The sequence below is a fragment of the Sylvia atricapilla genome, chromosome 14 (genome assembly GCF_009819655.1).
Source record: "Sylvia atricapilla isolate bSylAtr1 chromosome 14, bSylAtr1.pri, whole genome shotgun sequence".
In the NCBI taxonomy this organism is placed as follows: domain Eukaryota; kingdom Metazoa; phylum Chordata; class Aves; order Passeriformes; family Sylviidae; genus Sylvia; species Sylvia atricapilla.
In genome coordinates this window covers 2621874-2644272 of record NC_089153.1, presented here as the reverse complement: position 1 = coordinate 2644272, position 22399 = coordinate 2621874, and the positions used below count along the sequence as shown (strand labels likewise).

Genomic DNA, 22399 nt, shown 5'->3' with positions numbered 1-22399 from the left:
GAAGGAACCGCAGAATGCAAGAAAAATGAAAAGGCAGCGAAGAAAGAAAAGAAGAAATGAAGGTCTACTTACAAAGAAAAAGGAAGATATAAGGGGAAAAAAGAGTAGCACGACAGAAGACACGGCAGAAAACATACCCATCGCGGGGCGGAGGCAGAGGCGCTGTGTGTGAGCGTGTGAGGCGGCGGAGCAGCGCACGGTGTCGCTGCAGGCTCGGGAACGGCGTGTGGGCGGCTCCGCCCCGGTGCGGCGGAGAGCCCGGCTGTGAGCGCGGGGGGGCGGCGCGGGCCGGGCAGCAGAGCCGGTGCGTCCGGGCGGCGGCGGGGAGCCGTGCGGGACCGGGCCGGGCCCGGCACACACAGCGGCGGCCGCAGCAGCGGCGGAGAGAGCGGCGGCGGCGATGGGGGAGCGTTGTCGTGCGGCGCTGCGGGTGCTGGTGCTGCAGGCGGCCTGGGCGCTGGCGGGCGGGCAGGTGCGGTACTCGGTGCCGGAGGAAGCCGAGGCCGGCACGGTGGTGGGCCGTCTGGCGCAGGACCTGGGCCTGGAGGCGGGCGAGGCGGAGGCGCGGCGGCTGCGGCTGGTGGCGCAGGGCCGGCGGGCGAGCGTGGAGGTGAGCGGGGCGAGCGGCGCGCTGCTGGTGAGCTCGCGGCTGGACCGGGAGGAGCTGTGCGGCAAGAGCGCGCCGTGCGCGCTGCGCCTGGAGGTGCTGGTGGAGCGGCCGCTGCGCGTCTTCCATGTGGAGCTGGAGGTCACCGACATCAACGACAATGCCCCCATCTTCCCCGCCGCCCGAAAAAACATCAGTTTATCAGAGAATTCCCCTCCTGGGTTTCAGATCCCGCTGGAGGGCGCATCGGATGCGGATATCGGAGCGAACGCGCAGCTCTCCTACACACTCAGCCCCAGCGAGTATTTCTCTCTGGATGTTCAAAAATCGAATGGTGAAAATATTGAACCGGAACTCGTCTTAACAAAATCTCTGGACCGCGAGACGATTCCCGTTCACCGGTTGGTGCTGACGGCGAGTGACGGGGGCCGGCCGTCTCTGACAGGGACAATGGAGCTGGCGATCTCAGTTTTGGACACGAACGACAACGCGCCGAAATTCAGCCAGTCCGTGTACACAGTGCAGCTTCCGGAGAGCGCTGCGGTGGGAACGCTGGTGTTTAGGGTGAATGCCACGGATGTGGACGAGGGAAGTAACAGTGAGGTGACCTATGCCGTGACAAACTTCATTCCTCCGAGTGGAAGAGATGTGATTTCTGTCAATCCGAAGACGGGGGAGATTCACCTCACGGGAGCTCTAGACTTCGAGGATGTCAGTGTATTTAATTTTCGTATTGAGGCGAGAGACCACGGGACACCCCCGCTGTCGGGTCACTGCAAGGTGGTGCTGGAGGTGCTGGACGTGAACGACAACGCGCCGGAGGTGCGGGTGACGTCGCTGTCGGTGCCGGTGTCGGAGGACGCGGCGGTGGGGACGGTGGTGGCCCTGCTGAGCGTGTCGGACCGGGACTCGGGGGCGAACGGGCGCGTGCGGTGCTGGGTGTGGCCGGCGTCGCCGTTCGGTCTGGAGGCGACGTTCGCGGGCTCGTACTCGCTGGTGCTGCGCGAGGCGCTGGACCGGGAGCGGGTGTCGGAGTACGAGGTGGAGGTGCGTGCGGAGGACGGCGGGGCGCCGGCGCTGCGCGCCAGCCGCGGGCTGCGGGTGCCGGTGTCGGACGTGAACGACAACGCGCCGGCGTTCGCGCAGGCCGTGTACACGGTGCTGGCGCGGGAGAACAACGCGGCGGGCGCGGAGCTGGCGCGGCTGTGGGCGCGGGACCCGGACGAGGCGGGCAACGGGCGCGTCAGCTACTCGGTGTGGGAGGGCGGCGCGGCGGCCGCGTCGTCGTCGTGGTCGTCGTGGTCGGGGGCGGCGGGCGGCGGGTGGCGGCCGGCGTCGAGCTACGTGTCGGTGGACGCGGAGAGCGGGCGTCTGTGGGCGCTGCAGCCGCTGGACTACGAGGAGCTGCAGGTGCTGCAGTTCGAGGTGCGCGCGGTGGACGCGGGGGAGCCGCCGCTGTGCGGCAACGCCACGGTGCAGCTCTTCGTGCTGGACGAGAACGACAACGCGCCGGCGCTGCTGCCGCCCGCGGGCTCGGCGCCGGAGGCGGGCGGCGCGGCGGCCGAGGCGGCGCGGGCGGCGCAGGCGGCGGGGGGCTCGGTGTCGGCGTCGGACACGCTGTGGGCGTGGGCGGCGTGGGGGGCGCCGGCGGGGCAGGTGGTGGCCAAGATCCGCGCCGTGGACGCCGACTCGGGCTACAACGCGTGGCTGCGCTACGAGCTGTGGGAGCCGCGGGGCAAGGGCCCCTTCCGCGTCGGGCTCTACAGCGGCGAGGTGAGCACGGCGCGGGCGCTGGACGAGGCGGACGGGCCTCGCCACCGGCTGCTCATCGTCGTGCGCGACCACGGCGAGCCGGCGCGCTCGGCCACGGCCACGCTCAGCGTGTCGCTGGTGGAGGCGGCCGAGGCGGCGCCGGCCGCGGCCGCGGGATCGTCGTCGTCGTCGCGGGCGGCGCCGGGCGCGGACGCGGGTGCCGGGGCGGCCGGCGCGGCCACCAACGTGTGGCTGGTGGTGGCCATCTGCGCCGTGTCCAGCCTGTTCCTGCTGGCCGTGGTGCTGTACGGGGCGTCGCGCTGGGCGCCGCGGGCGGCCGTGCTCTCGGGGCCCGGGCCCACGACGCTGGTGTGCGCCAGCGAAGTGGGCAGCTGGTCGTACTCGCAGCGCCACAGCCGCAGCCTGTGCGTGGCGGACGGCGCGGCCAAGAGCGACCTCATGGTTTTCAGCCCCAACTTCCCTCCGCCGCCGCCCGGCGCCGCGCCCAAGGACACGCAGCCGGAGCCCTCCGCCCTCCTCGGCACGGTCAGTGGTGCTTCCCTCGTTCATTTCTCTGCTCTTTCTCATCCGCCCTCTGGGTAATTGCTGTTGGAAGCCGGGCTCAGTTCCCACGGCTTAGGGACGTTCGGTACTTAGCGGGTACTTAAGGACGCCAAAGGCCCCATTCGCATCTGTCCCCGTGTCCTTTCCGCGGCCCCCGGCTCTTTCTGAGGACGGACCAGAATGTAAATATGGCAGAACCTTCGAGCAGTTACTGTAGGCAGCTGAGGATTTGGGCTCTGAATGTGAGTTGTTCTGCTCTAGAGTTAAATTACTGTCCCGTGCGACAAGCAGTGCCCGGAGGTGTGAGATTTGCAGACAAGAAGGGGGTTCTGATGCTGATGTGTAGCATTTCCACCCGAGCTGGGTGAAGGAGTTGAAGACAGCCGGGCTGTGGCGGTGACAGACCCGCAGGCACTGTGTACCACCTCACTGCCCTTGCTGTGTGTTGCTTGTCCTGGTATTCATTTGTCTTTTCTTTGAAAGCTGCCCTACTCTTCAATTGTAGTTATGTCTGAAGGTAGGATACAAGGTGAAAAGTGGATACTCAAGGACAATTTTTCTCTATTATTCTTCTACTCTGAGACTCATTTAGAAAATAATGTACTTGTGTCAGAAATTTCCAATGACGTTCCTATGATCCTTTTGCAAGTATCATTTTGTGGTGGGTAGTAGTATAAAGTACTCAGGGTGAAGAGTGTATAAAGTATTCAGGGAGACGACCCAAGGTGTGTGTTTGAAGAGGGAAATTGTTTTGTTTTTTTCCTGCTGCCTGCGTTCCTTAGGATTTATATTCATGACCAGAGACACAGTGTGAAGTGCACTGTCCTTCTTTGATGTTCTCTCAAAATTTGCATCAGTTGTAACGTCAATGATCAATACTCTGAGAGGGCTTTAAAAGTGGAAATCTCCCCTTCTGTAATGAACAAACAAACAAATCAAGCCCAACATCAAAGAATCACCATTCCCCACGAATTCTTAAATAAGATCCTGGTACACAGGCAGTATCACGTGTTAGTGTCCTCCGCACAGTATTGGTTCTTCCCTGGGATCACCAAATTAGTGCCACTGCTGTTTAGAGGTTCCAGTATCACCTTTGAAAGTAGTATTCTCATAGAGAAGCAGTGCAGAAGATGAGGCGTCAGCAGCAGAACATCTGCCATAGACGGTGTTGATGATACCATTTGTGGATTTTTCTGGTGTGTCATTGCTGGCAAGGATAAGCAATGGTCATGTGGGACCTTGTGGAAGGAAAGGAAACTGTGATCTGTTGTACCGAGTAGGGCCTGGCCCTTTTCTGATGGGAAGGGTGACCATGAGCGGCAGAAAGGCTTGTGTGGGAAACTGTTAAATCCTTGGAGAGACCATGGATCTTGTCATAAGAAAATACCATGAGGTCATATATTTGTCTTTAGAACAGGTCTCAGAGTAGGGGAGGGAAGGAGTTTTAGAGGAAAGGGTGAGACAGGATGGGAAGGGAGTGTTCTTGCTGAGGATGCTTTCCTTGGTCCTAAGGGTCTGGAGTGGGAGGCCTTCCTGATAATGAGATGAGAGTGTGATACAGAAATGTCCTCAATGTCCTTTGCAGTTCGGAGTCTCTCCACCAGGGACTGTGTCTTCTGCTGCTCCCAGCCTGATGTAGGCCCTGTGTTGGTAAGAGGTGGCGAGATGGAGAGTGCTGAGTGTTGTCTGATGGAACAACTTGTTCAGGTTCAAGGTGTTGTGGGAGGGGAACACCTAAACTTGCTGTCCTTGTGTAATTGTGGGCTTCCACAGTAGTGTCCAGAGATGTAGATTTTGCTGTGATGGTTCCTTGCTCCTCCTCAGGTGGGATTTACAAGGATTCATAATCTTCATGTGCTCAACTTCCTTTACTTGTGCACTGCTCAGTTGGTCTCAGTAGAGATGGTGTGTCCTGATGTCACATGTGGATGGTTCTGATATTTGCAGGAAGACCCTGAAACCTGCCTGATTATCCCAGTTCATGTGGTACAAGTTGTACCCTATGGTTGACATTGTGGGTGCTCTTGTGCTTTGGCACTTGCTGTGTTCTCTTGAATAAATAAATTTGTGTGGACTAGGATCAGAGCACTCACAGCTGCAATCACAGAGTATGAGCTATAATGTCCCGTTCTTTGGCATTTTTGCCTACACTTGCTGAAAAGGAGGAAAGCATTAATGCTGAAGATCACGTAGCTGGGAAAAGCCTGTCAGATTATTTTAGACTTTATATCATTTGTGGTGATAATGAAAAAAGATGAGGAGGCACAAGGGCCCAGATCATATGCAGAGTGGGTTTACAGACAGAGCATGTTTCTAAGGTTGAGCAATGTTGGATATTTTGGCAGTGATCCTGCGTGTGGCACTAAATAGGGGCTGGGCCTGTGTGATGGGGAGGGTGAATTTGAGAAGGAGGATTGTTTTCCCAGGAAAATGGAGCTGCTGAGTGGAAGACAATGTATGTCCTTGTGGAGGAACTTGTGGAGAATGTCTGGTTAGCTGTGGAGATCTCATTTCCCCTGCCTTAGACTGAGAGATGATGCCAATAGAAAGCCTTGAGGAAACATCCACTGTAGGCAAATCTGCGGACGGCTGGGACAAGGAATTCTGCTGACCTGTATATTCTCGAATATGTGGTTTTATTGCAAGGGTCGTGGGTAAAAGGGCCTTGCCTTCATCCACCAGCCTCGGCTGAAGGGAAGTTCCAAAGAGAGAGGGAGAAAGAACAGGAGGGTGAGAGCTGAGAGAGAAGGGAGCGAGAGAGCAAAGAGCCGGGGGAAGAGAGTGAGAGAGAGCGAGAATAGGGGGATCAGGAAGGATAAGAGTTGAGACTTAAGAGGAGAGGTAAGAGTGAAGAGGTAAGAGAGTTATGAGAGCGAGGTCTTTGTTACAATACATTATATTTCCTTTTGTGATGAATCTTCTAATTTACAGTGACTAACCGATATAAGACACAAAATCCCATAGAATCTACATACAGCCTGTAAGAGCTATTATATTACCATACTGTATTATTTTTAAAACTCTAAAAACTACTCTTTAGACTCCTGTTTTGCCACATTGACCTTTGGATCCCTCAGCCAGCAGAAAGGTATTGTTCAATCAAAAGAGATTCTCCTTCAACTAGGTGTGCTATTGTTTTCAGGTTATATAGTAACTAAGACTCAGTACCCTACAACTCAAAGTAAGCTTTCATTTCTATTTCGATTATAGGTTTCATATTTTCAGAATCTTTTGCTAAGCAATTATATTTATAAGGTTTCCCTGATTCATCTTCCCCAACATCCCACCCTGTAGTGCTGCTCTTGTGGGATCCTCTCAGGACCTCCAGCAGTTCTCAGTATTCTTGCTTGATGTTGTTCCCTGTGATATTACAGCTTATCAAGTGACTTGCAATGCGTGCCTTTAGTCCCTTGTCATTGATGTGGATATTTCTTGGTCATCCAGAAGACTTTTTGAACTTTATTTAGTTCTAGCAGCCTTTTTTTGGACATTGCATCAGTCATCTCCCTGGTGCTGGTCTTCTAGCTGGCTTTAAGGGACAGTGTCCTTTCAAAGAAATACTCCTGGTGCTGGGGTTAGTTTTTGTGAAGAAGGAACCAGTGATGCTACAGGTGAGTTAGTGCTAACAGCAGAGGCTCTGTGTGACACAAGGTGTACTTTGATTCCTGTCCAGCTGTGGTATCTTCATGTTGGATTGACCGAGTTTTGCCTGAATTAAAATTCCTGTAGGATTGGAGCACCATTGTGTGCTCTCATTCATTTCTGCTGCTCCCTGGCCCCGGGTGAGAAGTGGGCAGCAAAGACAGATGGAGAGGTGACCTTAACGCTTTTCTAGGAGGAGATGTGTTGGGCATGCCGAGGATGCTTTCCGTGACAATGCCGTGGTGAATTTTTAATAGCTCTGCAGGTGTGAGTCAGGCCGAATTGTTCTTCATTGAGGTAAATGAGGAATGTTATGGCATCTTGCTTTTTTTTTTTTTTTTTTTTTTTTTTTTTTTTTTTTTTTTTTTTTTTCCGCTAGCATTCTTGGAGGATTATCTTGCTAGACTCTGATGGGATTGATTTTGCAAAGGAAAGACTTCCTTTGGGTCACTTAGACTCTGGAGACTTTTTTGTATTACGTCTGAATGGGTGGGCTCTTCTGTGATGTAACAAAGCTGTTCTTTATGATATGATTGCTTTGTCGATTGATTTCTTGGGTCGTTGAGATGACTGAAGGGTCCAAATCTGGTTTTGATCCTGAAGGGAAAGGAAGCTGCAGGTGCATGTTAATGGAGGAAAGGAAGAAAGCAAATCCCCTGTCATGAGGAATGAGAGCTGCGAGCGCCCTTTTGCTATAGGGCCTGTCTGTGCTTCATGACATGTTGGAGTAAGTATTCTAAAAACATTTCCTCAAGTGGAAAAGTTCTAGAAGATAGAAGGATGGCAGCGATAGAGAAGGAGAGGGAAAGATCACACAGCTAGGAGAGAAAGAAAAAAGCAAACAAAAAGAAGAAGATAAGCAGGGAAAAGACAAAGCAAAGAAAAAGAAGAATATAAACAGGGAGATGAAAAAGGAAAAAGGACAAAGAAAAAGTGGAATAATAGAAACAATGGAAGAAATCATTGCACGGTAGAGAAATGGGAAGTTTTACCGAAGGACACGTTCACTGAGAGTATTATATAAACATTTGGAAGGAATATTAGTAAAGGAAATAGAAGGACATAAGGGATAAGGAAAGCAAATGAGAAGGAGGACGTAAAAAAAATGACAGTTAAGAACATGAATAAGACATAGAAAAGAGAACCAGAAATTCGAAAGGAAAACGAGGAAAAAAAGAAGAATAAGAATAGCAGAAGAAAATGAAGGAGAAAAGGATATATCAATGAAGGCGACTACAGAAGTCCAAAGTAAGACAGAAAGGGAGCCGGGAGGTAACAAAGAGGGATGACAACTGAAGAGAAAAAAAGGAAGATAACCTCATCAGCAGGCACCGGCCTTATGTTTAGACGCTGAGTAGAGTTGGAGCCTAAGAGCCTTTTCCCGGTTCGAGCACCACACCCCAGCTCTGATACCGTAGTTAGCGTTGATATAGCTTAGTTAGCGCTGATAGAGCATAATGAGTGCTGATATACCGTAATTAACGCTGATATATCATAACTATTGTGATATAGCATAACGAGTATTAATATACCGTAATTAAGAGCGGAGAGCTCCGACTTTGATGGCCTCCAGAGCAACGCAATAGGCAACTGGCGAATTTCCGGCGCGGGAAAACAGCAGCAAAGACTGGAAAGGAAAATGACTTTAAGAAACCGCAGGGTAATAAATGAAAAGGATGGCGATCAGGATGCGCAACAACAGAAAGGAATGGGAAAACTACTATGGGACGAAAAGTTAAAAGAAGGGAAAGAAAAAGCGAAAGAAGACAGAGAAAAAAAGGAAAGAAGAAAGGACGGAGAAGAGGAGGGAAAGAAATGAACCTATGCAAGCAGAAAGGAGGCGATAAAGGAAAGGAGGTAAGAACAATAAGAAGAGCTCAGGATGACAGACCGCACAAGCACGGCAATAGGGAGCGGAGGCAGAGGCGCTGTGTGTGAGCGTGTGAGGCGGCGGAGCAGCGCACGGTGTCGCTGCAGGCTCGGGAACGGCGTGTGGGCGGCTCCGCCCCGGTGCGGCGGAGAGCCCGGCTGTGAGCGCGGGGGGGCGGCGCGGGCCGGGCAGCAGAGCCGGTGCGTCCGGGCGGCGGCGGGGAGCCGTGCGGGACCGGGCCGGGCCCGGCACACACAGCGGCGGCCGCAGCAGCGGCGGAGAGAGCGGCGGCGGCGATGGGGGAGCGTTGTCGTGCGGCGCTGCGGGTGCTGGTGCTGCAGGCGGCCTGGGCGCTGGCGGGCGGGCAGGTGCGGTACTCGGTGCCGGAGGAAGCCGAGGCCGGCACGGTGGTGGGCCGTCTGGCGCAGGACCTGGGCCTGGAGGCGGGCGAGGCGGAGGCGCGGCGGCTGCGGCTGGTGGCGCAGGGCCGGCGGGCGAGCGTGGAGGTGAGCGGGGCGAGCGGCGCGCTGCTGGTGAGCTCGCGGCTGGACCGGGAGGAGCTGTGCGGCAAGAGCGCGCCGTGCGCGCTGCGCCTGGAGGTGCTGGTGGAGCGGCCGCTGCGCGTCTTCCATGTGGAGCTGGAGGTCACCGACATCAACGACAATGCCCCCATCTTCCCCGCCGCACGAAAAAACCTCAGTTTATCGGAGAACTCCCCTCCTGGGTTCCGTTTCCCGCTGGAGGGTGCTTCGGATGCGAATATCGGATCGAACGCGCAGCTCTCTTACACACTGAGCCTCAGCGAATATTTTAGAATAGAGGAGGAAAACAGTAACTCCCGCAGTAAGTCTTTATTCCTGGTACTGACGAAATCTCTGGACCGCGAGACGATTCCCGTTCACCGGTTGGTGCTGACGGCGAGTGACGGGGGCCGGCCGTCTCTGACAGGGACAATGGAGCTGGTGATCTCAGTGCTGGACGCTAATGACAACGCGCCCCAGTTCAACCAGTCGGTCTATAATGTACATTTGCCCGAGGACGCTGTACAAGGCACACTCGTGGCGCAGATGAACGCCACGGACCTGGACGAAGGAACTAACAGAAATGTGAAATATGAAATCGATACAATTATTCCTCCCTCTGCCTCCGATTTATTCAGCATAGATGGAAACAGTGGGGAGATCAGACTGACTGGCGTCCTGGACTTTGAGGCAGTTAGTTTATACGATTTAAATATTAGGGCGACAGATAAAGGGACACCCCCGCTGTCGGGTCACTGCAAGGTGGTGCTGGAGGTGCTGGACGTGAACGACAACGCGCCGGAGGTGCGGGTGACGTCGCTGTCGGTGCCGGTGTCGGAGGACGCGGCGGTGGGGACGGTGGTGGCCCTGCTGAGCGTGTCGGACCGGGACTCGGGGGCGAACGGGCGCGTGCGGTGCTGGGTGTGGCCGGCGTCGCCGTTCGGTCTGGAGGCGACGTTCGCGGGCTCGTACTCGCTGGTGCTGCGCGAGGCGCTGGACCGGGAGCGGGTGTCGGAGTACGAGGTGGAGGTGCGTGCGGAGGACGGCGGGGCGCCGGCGCTGCGCGCCAGCCGCGGGCTGCGGGTGCCGGTGTCGGACGTGAACGACAACGCGCCGGCGTTCGCGCAGGCCGTGTACACGGTGCTGGCGCGGGAGAACAACGCGGCGGGCGCGGAGCTGGCGCGGCTGTGGGCGCGGGACCCGGACGAGGCGGGCAACGGGCGCGTCAGCTACTCGGTGTGGGAGGGCGGCGCGGCGGCCGCGTCGTCGTCGTGGTCGTCGTGGTCGGGGGCGGCGGGCGGCGGGTGGCGGCCGGCGTCGAGCTACGTGTCGGTGGACGCGGAGAGCGGGCGTCTGTGGGCGCTGCAGCCGCTGGACTACGAGGAGCTGCAGGTGCTGCAGTTCGAGGTGCGCGCGGTGGACGCGGGGGAGCCGCCGCTGTGCGGCAACGCCACGGTGCAGCTCTTCGTGCTGGACGAGAACGACAACGCGCCGGCGCTGCTGCCGCCCGCGGGCTCGGCGCCGGAGGCGGGCGGCGCGGCGGCCGAGGCGGCGCGGGCGGCGCAGGCGGCGGGGGGCTCGGTGTCGGCGTCGGACACGCTGTGGGCGTGGGCGGCGTGGGGGGCGCCGGCGGGGCAGGTGGTGGCCAAGATCCGCGCCGTGGACGCCGACTCGGGCTACAACGCGTGGCTGCGCTACGAGCTGTGGGAGCCGCGGGGCAAGGGCCCCTTCCGCGTCGGGCTCTACAGCGGCGAGGTGAGCACGGCGCGGGCGCTGGACGAGGCGGACGGGCCTCGCCACCGGCTGCTCATCGTCGTGCGCGACCACGGCGAGCCGGCGCGCTCGGCCACGGCCACGCTCAGCGTGTCGCTGGTGGAGGCGGCCGAGGCGGCGCTGGCCGCGGCCGCGGGATCGTCGTCGTCGTCGCGGGCGGCGCCGGGCGCGGACGCGGGTGCCGGGGCGGCCGGCGCGGCCACCAACGTGTGGCTGGTGGTGGCCATCTGCGCCGTGTCCAGCCTGTTCCTGCTGGCCGTGGTGCTGTACGGGGCGTCGCGCTGGGCGCCGCGGGCGGCCGTGCTCTCGGGGCCCGGGCCCACGACGCTGGTGTGCGCCAGCGAAGTGGGCAGCTGGTCGTACTCGCAGCGCCACAGCCGCAGCCTGTGCGTGGCGGACGGCGCGGCCAAGAGCGACCTCATGGTTTTCAGCCCCAACTTCCCTCCGCCGCCGCCCGGCGCCGCGCCCAAGGACACGCAGCCGGAGCCCTCCGCCCTCCTCGGCACGGTCAGTGGCACTGCTTTGCTCGCCTTTACTCCTTCTCACCCCCCTCTGCCAAGTCTCACAGTCCCCTTTGCAGTTCCTCTTTGTAGCGTGGCTCCGCCCCCACGGCCTGAGGGCAGTGGAATGTTGGCTGAATCTTTAAAGTGATAACGGCACCTTTTATCTGCCGGAGGGTACTTTCCGGAGCTCCCCAGCTGTTAGTGAGCTGGGGAAATGTCATCCGGGATCCTGCAGCAAATTTACGGACCGTGGCTGAGTTTGTTGCTTTGAGTGAGGTTTGTTCTCTCCTACGTTTGCTATCCCCTAGAAAGAAATCTCTGTTGACTGTGAGAATAGGTGCACCGAGGTGTCAGCTCTGCTGACAGCACTTTCCCTTGCTGGTGTGTAACATTTTAACCCTCGCTTGCTGAAGGAGGTGAAGACACGCAGGATGTAGTGGTGACAATCCCCCAGGCACCATGGACCGCTGAACTGCCTTTCCTGAGTGCTGATTGAGCCGGTATCAACATTGTCAAAACCTGTGCCCTCTTTCCTGCTCTGTTCAAGTGACGTGCTGAAAGGTTACAGTTGAGGCCTCAAGGCTTTCTCCCGCTGTGGTGGAATTTTCCCCACTGGTTCTCCCAGCTGATTGATTACAGTAGTCGGGATGGCTTTGGTGGACTTTTGCTGTGTTTTTTCCCAGTGTGTTGGTTTTCTGGGTAGCATTATAATCGGTTTGCACAGGGGTTGGAAAATCAGGGTCAGTGGAAGAAAACGGAATTGGTTTTTTCCACAACCCCTTCCCCCCACCAAATCATTATATATACATTTTTTCCTTGTTGGAGATTGACACTTGCCTGTCAAGATGTCTTTCAATGTTTGTATCCCCAGCAGCAGAGTTGTGAATTATCCTGAAAAATTCTCTTAGAAATCACAGAAATTTACCTCTAAGGATATTATCCCTTATACTGTTGTGGTTATCAGGAGGTTTTTTTTACATTAGATCACGAAATCAATGCTCAGTGTCATTAGAGATCTCCTGATACCGTGTCTACAAATACATGTCCAGCATTTCAGGAGAGTGACAGAATTTGCAGGTGATTACGATTTCCACCCATAATAGGTGAAGCAGTAGAAAAGATCAAGGGTCAACTACAGGGAGTCTGCTGAGCACAGCATATATAATGTCAGCTGTGTGGGGGCTTTGTGCTGTCATTGAAGGAATGGTTGTAGACTTGCATTCCTGGCCAGAGAATTGGCATGACCTCCACTGGCTTGTTGTGATATTCTTGGAATATTTGTATCAGGAGCCACGTCCTTTGAAAAGCCCTGGAAATTTACTAACAAATAATAAACTCAACCATCCAAGCAAGCACCAAAATCCCTAATAAGAAAGCTTGGAATATAAATTCTCCTACAGAAAAAATGCAATCTTTTATGTTGTAGTGCTTGTTAATGAATGAGTTGTTCTATCACAACATGGAATCATTGCCATCGTCATTTGGAGTTATTCTGACATCACCTTTAGAAGGAGTAGAGCGCTGGGCATGGTCTATATGACAGCATCTGTATGTTTTTGATGGTGCTCTCATTGCTGGCAGTAGTGTGCAGAAGCTGCAGTGAGCCCTGTGGAGGTGAAGGGGGCAGTGACAGGTTGCAGAGGTGAATGTGGCTGTGGCATTGTGTAGGCTCCGGCCATTTCCTGGTAATAAGGTTGACCTGGAGGAGTGTGATGTGTCTAATGGCACTGAAAGTCCCTGGGGAGACGTGCACCATGTCATGAGACAGTCCCCTAGGTACTATTCACTGTGCCGTTACTGTTGTTGACTGCTGATCATGCTGGTATTCAATGTGGTTTCCTATGAAGAACTCAGTACTCTTGTTTGACTCTCCTCCATAAGGGAGGTGATGCAAGATGATAAATGTGACTTCACTATTCTCTCTTCTCTTGGTGTAATTTCTCCCATTTTCTTGGCTTACCAGAGTCATTGTGGAAGCAGGGAAGTTCTTATACACTTTTTCTGTGTTCTTTCTGCAAGTGTGTTTTTATTCTAGCTGCCAGTAGACGGTGTGCAGGCAGAGGATTGTGACCTGAAGTGTATGTTTTCTTTTCTTTGTCTTGCCTTTCTGAAGTGGATTGCAGCTGGATTGTCCAGTGAGGTGGCATGACCATATACTGTCCTGTTTTCATGTTATGTTATTATTTGCATTCACCAGCCACTTGCTTGAAAACCCCTGGTAAACACTATTAAACAAAGAAACAAACAAACCAACCCCAAGAACAACAACAAAAACACCCCACAATCCATACTGGACACCTCATTTTCCTGTGCAGTAGGTATCATTGCTGGCACTGATGTATTTTTCAGCATTTGGGTTGGTCTTTCACAACGTTCTGTCAATGGCCATTGCCTTTGGAGTTGTCCTGACATCACCTCTATAAACAATATTCTCCAATGTAATGTTTCCAGCTGAGGCTGGGGGAGCCACAGGAGATGAGGTGAACACGGCAGTGGGGCTGAGTAGGCCCTGACCATGTCATAATATGAAGTGTGACCTCACAGTGCGTGGGGACTGGAAATCCTTGGGAAGACCACGGGCCGTGTCATAAGAAGACAAGAATGTGAGCTGATGCTGTTGTCTGGAGAACACGTCCCAGAGTAGGGAATGGGGGATGAGTGGAGGAAATGAGGAGGCAGGATGGGCACAGGTTTCCTTCCCAAGATCCATTCCTGGGCTTCTGAAGGTATGGAGTTGAAGGCCTTCTGGGTGCTGAGTTAATTCCATGGTAGTTTAATGCCCATCATGTCCTTTGAGGTTATGAATATTTCCCACCAGAGACATCCCTTGTGCTGTTGTCTGCCTGAGGCAGACAAGGTGTCAGTAAAGAGGGTGTGGCATGCAGAGTGCTGGCTAATTCCCAATGAACTTTTTGATTCCTATTTAGGACAACTTTTTCTAGGAGAGTAGCACGTCAGCCTCCTGTCCTTGTATTGTGGTGGGCATCTATAGTGGCTTCCAGAGCCACAGATCTTTCCATGATGGTTCCTTGGGCTTCCTCAGGGTAATTTTAAAGGCACATGGTAATGTGGATGTCATTTCTATGCATCCAACTTCTCATAGTTGGGGACTTGAAAATTTCCCCTTGGTTGAAGTTACATGTCCTGTTGTCACAGGTGGCTGATTCTGATGTCTGATGTACACACAAATCCCTGCACAGCAGCCCCGCTGTGGTTCTCCATGGTACAAATTCTCCCATCCAGCTGATATGTTGGGGTGCTTTGTGCTTTGGCATTTGCTCTCATTCTCTCAAAGTGCCAATTCCATGTGGACTGGGGTGACAACAGACATGCCTTTATGTCATAAAGTTCTTGAGGAGTCAGTTCTTATGTTCTGTGGTATTTCCACCAGAGATTGCTGAAAAGGCATAAATCATGATGTGTAGGCAGATGAGAAGAATCTGCCAGAGTGTGGGGGGCTTCATATCCCTCGAGATGTTCCTTGTGCCAATTGTAAGGGAAGGTGATGATATGCAAAGGACAATGGTATGGCAGGTTTTATGGTATTGTGAAAGAGATTCTGCAAGTGGCACAAGGTATGGCCTGGGCATGTGATGAGGATGAGCTTTAGCAGGGAAGGCTCTTGCCTGAGGGAGATGATCTGCAGAACAGTTGTGTCTTTGGTGAAGGACTGGAGAATGTGTGCTCAGGCAGGGTTGGTGTTTCCCAGGATGTGAGACAGAGGATTCTATTAGAAAATATCAAGAAGAGGCTCCACAGACATTACTAATACCTGGGATTTCTCCAGAAGTTCTGCATATCCTTACACCCCATTGCTCTCTTCCTGCATTTCAATACAGTGGAGCTGGATTATTTGTCTTTCTTCTCCCTTCTTACCAAGCTCTCACAGTCTTGTTTTTCTGTCTCTCATGTTAGCAGTGTGGTGGTAATACCAGACAATACGAGATACTGAGTTTTGGCAGCTTTCTGGTTGCAAACATTTGGGTAATTTTCTATCAGTGTGTAGGATGACTTTTCCATGCTCCTGAGCTGAGGCTGATGTTGAGATAATGTCCTTCCTTAGCTTTAGGGTGCCCATCCCTTGTGATAGAAGTGCGCTGTGCTTTGCCCACTGATTCCAAGGCTTTTCTAGAATGCACATCATTATTTTCTATCCGTTGTACCCAATACTCCCTGCTAGTGTTAGAAGCAGTTTGCTGCTCTGAGAATATTTCTTTTCTGAAGATGCAAGCAGTGATGCTACAGGTAAGTGGCTTCTTGCTGAAGAAGATGAGTCTGAGAGACAGCTGAACCTTTCTGCCTCTTTAGTTGTGGTGTCTTCATCTTGGATTGACCAAATGTGTCTAGGTTGGGAGTTGGATTTAACAATCCTTGTGGCTTTCCTTCCAACCTGAAATATTGTATAACTCCCAGATTAGACCACAGTCTGCTCTCATTTCGTTCTTGCTTCTTCCAGCATGGTTTGAGCAGTTGGCAGCAAGCACAGATGGAGGGTGGCCTCTAATGTATTTCTCAGAATAGATGTCTTGGGAGTGGAGAGCATGTTCTCATGCAGAATTCTGTGGGATTAGGTTGGATATTTTGACAGTGTTCCTGCACGTGGCACTAAATAGGGCCTGGGCCTATGTGATGGGGAGAGTGAATCTGAGTGGGGAGGAGTGTTGTCCTAGGAAAATGAAGGTGTTGGGTAGAACACAGTCTGCGTCACTGTGGAGGAACTTGTGGAGAATGTCTGGTTAGCTGTGGAGATCTCATTTCCCGTGCCTTAGAGTGGTAGAGGATTCCAATAGAAATCCTTGAGAAAGCACCCACCCTGTAGTGCTGCTCTTGTGGGATCCTCTCAGGACCTCCAGCAGTTCTCAGTATTCTTGCTTGGTGTTGTTCCCTGTGATATTACAGCTTATCAAGTGACTTGCCATGCGTGCCTTTAGTCCCTTGTCACTGATGTGGAATTTTCTTGGTCAAACAGAAGACTTTTTGAACTTTATATAGTTCTGAAGCATTTTTTGGGACATTGCATCAGTCATCTCCCTGGTGTTGGTCCTCTAGCTGGCATTAAGGGACAGTGTCCTTTCAAAGAAATACTCCTGATGCTGCAGTTCCTTTTTCTGAAGAAGCAACCAGTGATGCTACAGGTGAGTTAGTGCTACCAGCAGAGGCTCTGTGTGACACAAGGTGTACTTTGGTTCCTGTCCCGCTGTGGTATCTTCATGTTGGATCGACTGAGTTTTCCCTGAATTAAAATTCCTGTAGGTTTGGGGCACCATTGTGTGCTCTCATTCATTTCTGCTGCTCCCTGGCACCGGGTGAGAAGTGAGCAGCAAAGACAGATGGAGAGGTGACCTTAATGCTTTTCTAGGAGGAGATGTGTGGGGCATGCCGAGGATGCTTACCGTGACAATGCCATGGTGAATTTTTAATAGCTTTGCAGGTGTGAGTCAGGCCGAATTGTTCTTCATCGAGGTAAATGAGGAATGTTATGGCATCTTGCTGGTTTTTTTTTTTTTTTTCAGCATTCTTGGAGGATTATCTTGCTAGACTCTGATGGGTTTGATTTTGCAAAGGAGAGACTCCCTTGGGTCACTTAGACACTGGAACGGTTTTTGTATTAGGTGTCTGAATGGGTGGGCTCTTCTCTGATGTAACAAACCTGTTCTTTATGATGTGATTGCTTTGTCGATTTATTTATCGGGTCGTTGAGATGACTGAAGGGTCCAAATGTGGTTTTGATCCTGAAGGGAGAGGAAGCGGCAGGCGCAGCGTTGTGGAGCATAACCAGAAGGCAAATTCCTGTCATGAGGAATGAGAGCTGGGAGCGCCCGTTTGGTAAAGGGGCTGTCTGTGCTTCATGACGTGGTTGAGTAAGTATTCTAAAAACATTTCCTCAAGTGGAATAATTCTAGAAGGTACCAGGATGGCAGCAATAGAGAAGGAGAGGGAAAGACCACACAGCTAGGAGAGAAAGAAAAAAGCAAACAAAAAGAAGATGATAAGCAGGGAAAAGACAAAGCAAAGAAAAAGAAGAAGATAAACAGGGAGATGAAAAAGGAAAAAGGACAAAGAAAAAGTGGAATAACAGAAACAGTGGAAGAAATCATTGCACGGTAGAGAAATGGGAAGTTTTACCGAAGGACAAGTGGTGGACAAACGGGCATCTGGATTTCGAGGAGATTCAGTCATATGACATTGAGATCGAAGCAAGAGATAAAGGGACTCCTCCACTTTCCTGCAGCGTGGAGCTTGAGGTGCTGGATGTGGACGACAATGCGCCGGAGGTGCGGTATTAATAGTAATAATATTCATAATAATAGCAGTAGTAGCCGAAGTAGTAAAGAAAATATTGAACTCGCTACAATGAAAACAACATAACTAAAAAACTACTCCCCTCCCAAAAACCGGAACCCAACCAGCAACACCATTCCAAACCACAATGAAAGTAGAAAGAAGGGCAGAATGGAAATACAAAACAGAGGATAAAAGAGCTGACCAGGACGCACCGACCACATCTGTAGACATTGAGAGGAGTTGGTTCCTAACACCTTTGATAAGAGCAGCACAGCTCTCCAGCAACGGTATTCTGTAATTAGCAGTGATGGTTCCGCATTTAATGATCTCCGCGGTGGCAGAGGACACTGACGAGTTTCCAGTGCAGCTAAAGAATACAGGTGCCGGGAAAGAGAAGGGAAAGGAGCGGATAGAATGGAGAGTGGCATAAAAAGGAGGAAAAAAAAGACAGTCAAGGAAGAAACGGAAAAGAGTACAAAGAAAAAAAGGAAAGAGAAAGGAAAAATGTCCGTAAAGAAGGAATCGCAGAATGCAAGAAAAATGAAAAGGCAGCGAAGAAAGAAAAGAAGAAATGAAGGTCTACTTTCAAAGAAAAAGGAAGATATAAGGGGAAAAAAGAGTAGCACGACAGAAGACACGGCAGAAAACATACCCATCGCGGGGCGGAGGCAGAGGCGCTGTGTGTGAGCGTGTGAGGCGGCGGAGCAGCGCACGGTGTCGCTGCAGGCTCGGGAACGGCGTGTGGGCGGCTCCGCCCCGGTGCGGCGGAGAGCCCGGCTGTGAGCGCGGGGGGGCGGCGCGGGCCGGGCAGCAGAGCCGGTGCGTCCGGGCGGCGGCGGGGAGCCGTGCGGGACCGGGCCGGGCCCGGCACACACAGCGGCGGCCGCAGCAGCGGCGGAGAGAGCGGCGGCGGCGATGGGGGAGCGTTGTCGTGCGGCGCTGCGGGTGCTGGTGCTGCAGGCGGCCTGGGCGCTGGCGGGCGGGCAGGTGCGGTACTCGGTGCCGGAGGAAGCCGAGGCCGGCACGGTGGTGGGCCGTCTGGCGCAGGACCTGGGCCTGGAGGCGGGCGAGGCGGAGGCGCGGCGGCTGCGGCTGGTGGCGCAGGGCCGGCGGGCGAGCGTGGAGGTGAGCGGGGCGAGCGGCGCGCTGCTGGTGAGCTCGCGGCTGGACCGGGAGGAGCTGTGCGGCAAGAGCGCGCCGTGCGCGCTGCGCCTGGAGGTGCTGGTGGAGCGGCCGCTGCGCGTCTTCCATGTGGAGCTGGAGGTCACCGACATCAACGACAATGCCCCCATCTTCCCCGCCGCACGAAAAACCCTCAGCATCGCGGAATGGACCACTCTGCCGGGGTTCCGATTCCCGCTGGATGGTGCTTCGGATGCGGATATCGGAGCGAACGCGCAGCTCTCCTACACACTCAGCCCCAGCGAGTATTTCTCTCTGGATTTACAAAAATCGAACGGTGAAAATATTGAACCGGAACTCGTCTTAACGAAATCTCTGGACCGCGAGACGATTCCCGTTCACCGGTTGGTGCTGACGGCGAGTGACGGGGGCCGGCCGTCTCTGACAGGGACAATGGAGCTGGTGATCTCAGTTTTGGACACGAACGACAATGCGCCCCAATTCAACCAGTCTGTGTACACAGTGCAGCTTCCGGAGAGCGCTGCGGTGGGGACGCTGGTGATGAGGGTGAATGCCACGGATGCGGACGAGGGAAGTAACAGTGAGGTGACCTATGCCGTGACAAACTTCATTCCTCCGAGTGGAAGAGATGTGATTTCTGTCAATCCGAAGACGGGGGAGATCCACCTCACGGGCGCTCTAGACTTCGAGGATGTCAGTGTATTTAATTTTCGTATTGAGGCGAGAGACCACGGGACACCCCCGCTGTCGGGTCACTGCAAGGTGGTGCTGGAGGTGCTGGACGTGAACGACAACGCGCCGGAGGTGCGGGTGACGTCGCTGTCGGTGCCGGTGTCGGAGGACGCGGCGGTGGGGACGGTGGTGGCCCTGCTGAGCGTGTCGGACCGGGACTCGGGGGCGAACGGGCGCGTGCGGTGCTGGGTGTGGCCGGCGTCGCCGTTCGGTCTGGAGGCGACGTTCGCGGGCTCGTACTCGCTGGTGCTGCGCGAGGCGCTGGACCGGGAGCGGGTGTCGGAGTACGAGGTGGAGGTGCGTGCGGAGGACGGCGGGGCGCCGGCGCTGCGCGCCAGCCGCGGGCTGCGGGTGCCGGTGTCGGACGTGAACGACAACGCGCCGGCGTTCGCGCAGGCCGTGTACACGGTGCTGGCGCGGGAGAACAACGCGGCGGGCGCGGAGCTGGCGCGGCTGTGGGCGCGGGACCCGGACGAGGCGGGCAACGGGCGCGTCAGCTACTCGGTGTGGGAGGGCGGCGCGGCGGCCGCGTCGTGGTCGTCGTGGTCGTCGTGGTCGTCGTGGTCGGGGGCGGCGGGCGGCGGGTGGCGGCCGGCGTCGAGCTACGTGTCGGTGGACGCGGAGAGCGGGCGTCTGTGGGCGCTGCAGCCGCTGGACTACGAGGAGCTGCAGGTGCTGCAGTTCGAGGTGCGCGCGGTGGACGCGGGGGAGCCGCCGCTGTGCGGCAACGCCACGGTGCAGCTCTTCGTGCTGGACGAGAACGACAACGCGCCGGCGCTGCTGCCGCCCGCGGGCTCGGCGCCGGAGGCGGGCGGCGCGGCGGCCGAGGCGGCGCGGGCGGCGCAGGCGGCGGGGGGCTCGGTGTCGGCGTCGGACACGCTGTGGGCGTGGGCGGCGTGGGGGGCGCCGGCGGGGCAGGTGGTGGCCAAGATCCGCGCCGTGGACGCCGACTCGGGCTACAACGCGTGGCTGCGCTACGAGCTGTGGGAGCCGCGGGGCAAGGGCCCCTTCCGCGTCGGGCTCTACAGCGGCGAGGTGAGCACGGCGCGGGGCGCTGGACGAGGCGGACGGGCCTCGCCACCGGCTGCTCATCGTCGTGCGCGACCACGGCGAGCCGGCGCGCTCGGCCACGGCCACGCTCAGCGTGTCGCTGGTGGAGGCGGCCGAGGCGGCGCTGGCCGCGGCCGCGGGATCGTCGTCGTCGTCGTCGTCGCGGGCGGCGCCGGGCGCGGACGCGGGTGCCGGGGCGGCCGGCGCGGCCACCAACGTGTGGCTGGTGGTGGCCATCTGCGCCGTGTCCAGCCTGTTCCTGCTGGCCGTGGTGCTGTACGGGGCGTCGCGCTGGGCGCCGCGGGCGGCCGTGCTCTCGGGGCCCGGGCCCACGACGCTGGTGTGCGCCAGCGAAGTGGACAGCTGGTCGTACTCGCAGCGCCACAGCCGCAGCCTGTGCGTGGCGGACGGCGCGGCCAAGAGCGACCTCATGGTTTTCAGCCCCAACTTCCCTCCGCCGCCGCCCGGCGCCGCGCCCAAGGACACGCAGCCGGAGCCCTCCGCCCTCCTCGGCACGGTCAGTGGTGCTTCCCTCGTTCATTTCTTTGCTCTTTCTCATCCGCCCTCCGGGTAGTTGCTGTTGGAAGCCGGGCTCAGTTCCCACGGCTTAGGGACGTTCGGTATTTAGCGGGTGCTTAAAGACGCCAAAGACACCTTCGCATCTGTCCCCGTGTCCTTTCCGCGGCCCCCGGGTCTTTCAGATTACGGTCCAGAATGTAAATATGATAGCCCCTTCGAGCAGTTAATGTAGGCAGCTGAGGGTTTGAGCTCTGAATGTGAGTTGTTCTGCTCTGTTATTAAATCACTGTCCCGTGCGACAAGCAGTGCCCGGAGGTGTGAGATTTGCAGACAAGAAGGGGTTTCTGCTGCTGATGTGTAGCATTTCCACCGGAGCTGGGTGAAGGAGTTGAAGACAGCCGGGCTGTGGCGGTGACAGACCCGCAGGCACTGTGTACCACCTCAGTGCCCTTGCTGACTGTTGGTTGTGCTGTTGTTTGTCTTTTCATTGAAAACTGCCCTGCTCTTGTTTAATTATAATCATGTGTGAAGGTCTGATGCAAGGTGAAAAGTGGATGTTCAAGGACAATAGTTCCCTATTATCGATCTACTCTGCGACTCATATAGAAAATAGGGTAGTTTTGGTAAAGATTTCCAATTATTTTTCTATGATCTTTTTGCAAGTATCATGCTGTTCTGGTTAGTACTATAAAGTACACAGGGAGAAGAGTGTGTAATGTATTCAAGGCGACGAGCCAAGGTATGTGTTTCAAGATGGAAAGTGATTTGTTTTCCTGCTGCCCACTTTCCTGAGGATTTGTGTTCCTGACCAGAGACCGAGTGTAAAGTACACTGTCCTTTTTTGATGTTCTCTCGAAATTCGCAACAATTGTCACATTAGTGATCAAGACTCTAAGAGAGCTTTAAAAGTGTAAATCTTCCCTTCTGTAATGAAGAAACAAATAGCCCCCAACATCAAAGAATCTCCTTTCCCCACCAATTCTTAAATATTATCCTGGTACACAGGCAGTAGCATGTGTTACTGTCCTCCGCACAGTATTGGTTCTTCCCTGGGAGGACAAAATCAGTGCCACTGCTGTTTAGAGGTTCCAGCATTACCTTCGAAAATAGCATTCCCATAGAGAAGCAGTGCAAAAGATGAGGTGTCAGCAGCAGAACATCTGCCATACACGGTGTTGATGATACCGTCCGTGGATTTTTCTGGTGTGTCATTGCTGGCAAGGATAAGCAATGGTCATGTGGAACCTTGTGGAAGGAAAGGAAACTGTGATCTCTTGTACCGAGTAGGGCCTGGCCCTTTTCTGATGGGAGGGGTGACCATGAGCAGCAGAAAGGCTTGTGTGGGAAACTCAAAATCCTTGGGCAGACCATAGATCATGTTATAAGAAAATATCATGAGGTTATATATTTGTCTTTAGAACAGATCTCAGGGTAGGGG

At 54.8% G+C, this 22399-nt stretch overlaps 3 protein-coding genes across 3 annotated transcripts; all 3 read left to right on the top strand.

The window, feature by feature from the left end:
• Window positions 1–400: 400 nt before the first annotated feature.
• Window positions 401–2962, top strand: LOC136367686 (protocadherin alpha-6-like). The gene has a single exon (XM_066329488.1). It carries the CDS (start codon window positions 401–403, stop codon window positions 2960–2962), a length of 2562 nt encoding a protein of 853 aa, XP_066185585.1.
• A 5769-nt stretch (window positions 2963–8731) lies between these two features.
• Window positions 8732–11346, top strand: LOC136367685 (protocadherin alpha-6-like). The gene is made up of 2 exons (XM_066329487.1): window positions 8732–11236; window positions 11323–11346. The coding sequence occupies exons 1-2, from the start codon at window positions 8732–8734 to the stop codon at window positions 11344–11346; spliced, it is 2529 nt and encodes an 842-aa protein (XP_066185584.1).
• Window positions 11347–18432: 7086 nt separating this feature from the next.
• Window positions 18433–21016, top strand: LOC136367684 (protocadherin alpha-6-like). Its single transcript, XM_066329486.1, is given in 2 exon segments — window positions 18433–20442; window positions 20444–21016. Coding segments are annotated over 2 exon segments (2583 nt in total).
• The last annotated feature ends 1383 nt before the right edge of the window (window positions 21017–22399 follow it).

Coding starts and splice junctions, on each gene's coding strand:
- LOC136367686 (XM_066329488.1), top strand. CDS start 401: ATGGGGGAGCGTTGTCGTGCGGCGCTGCGGGTGCTGGTGCTGCAGGCG.
- LOC136367685 (XM_066329487.1), top strand. CDS start 8,732: ATGGGGGAGCGTTGTCGTGCGGCGCTGCGGGTGCTGGTGCTGCAGGCG. Junction 11,237..11,322: donor CCTCCGCCCTCCTCGGCACG/GTCAGTGGCACT, acceptor TCCTCTTTGTAG/CGTGGCTCCGCCCCCACGGC.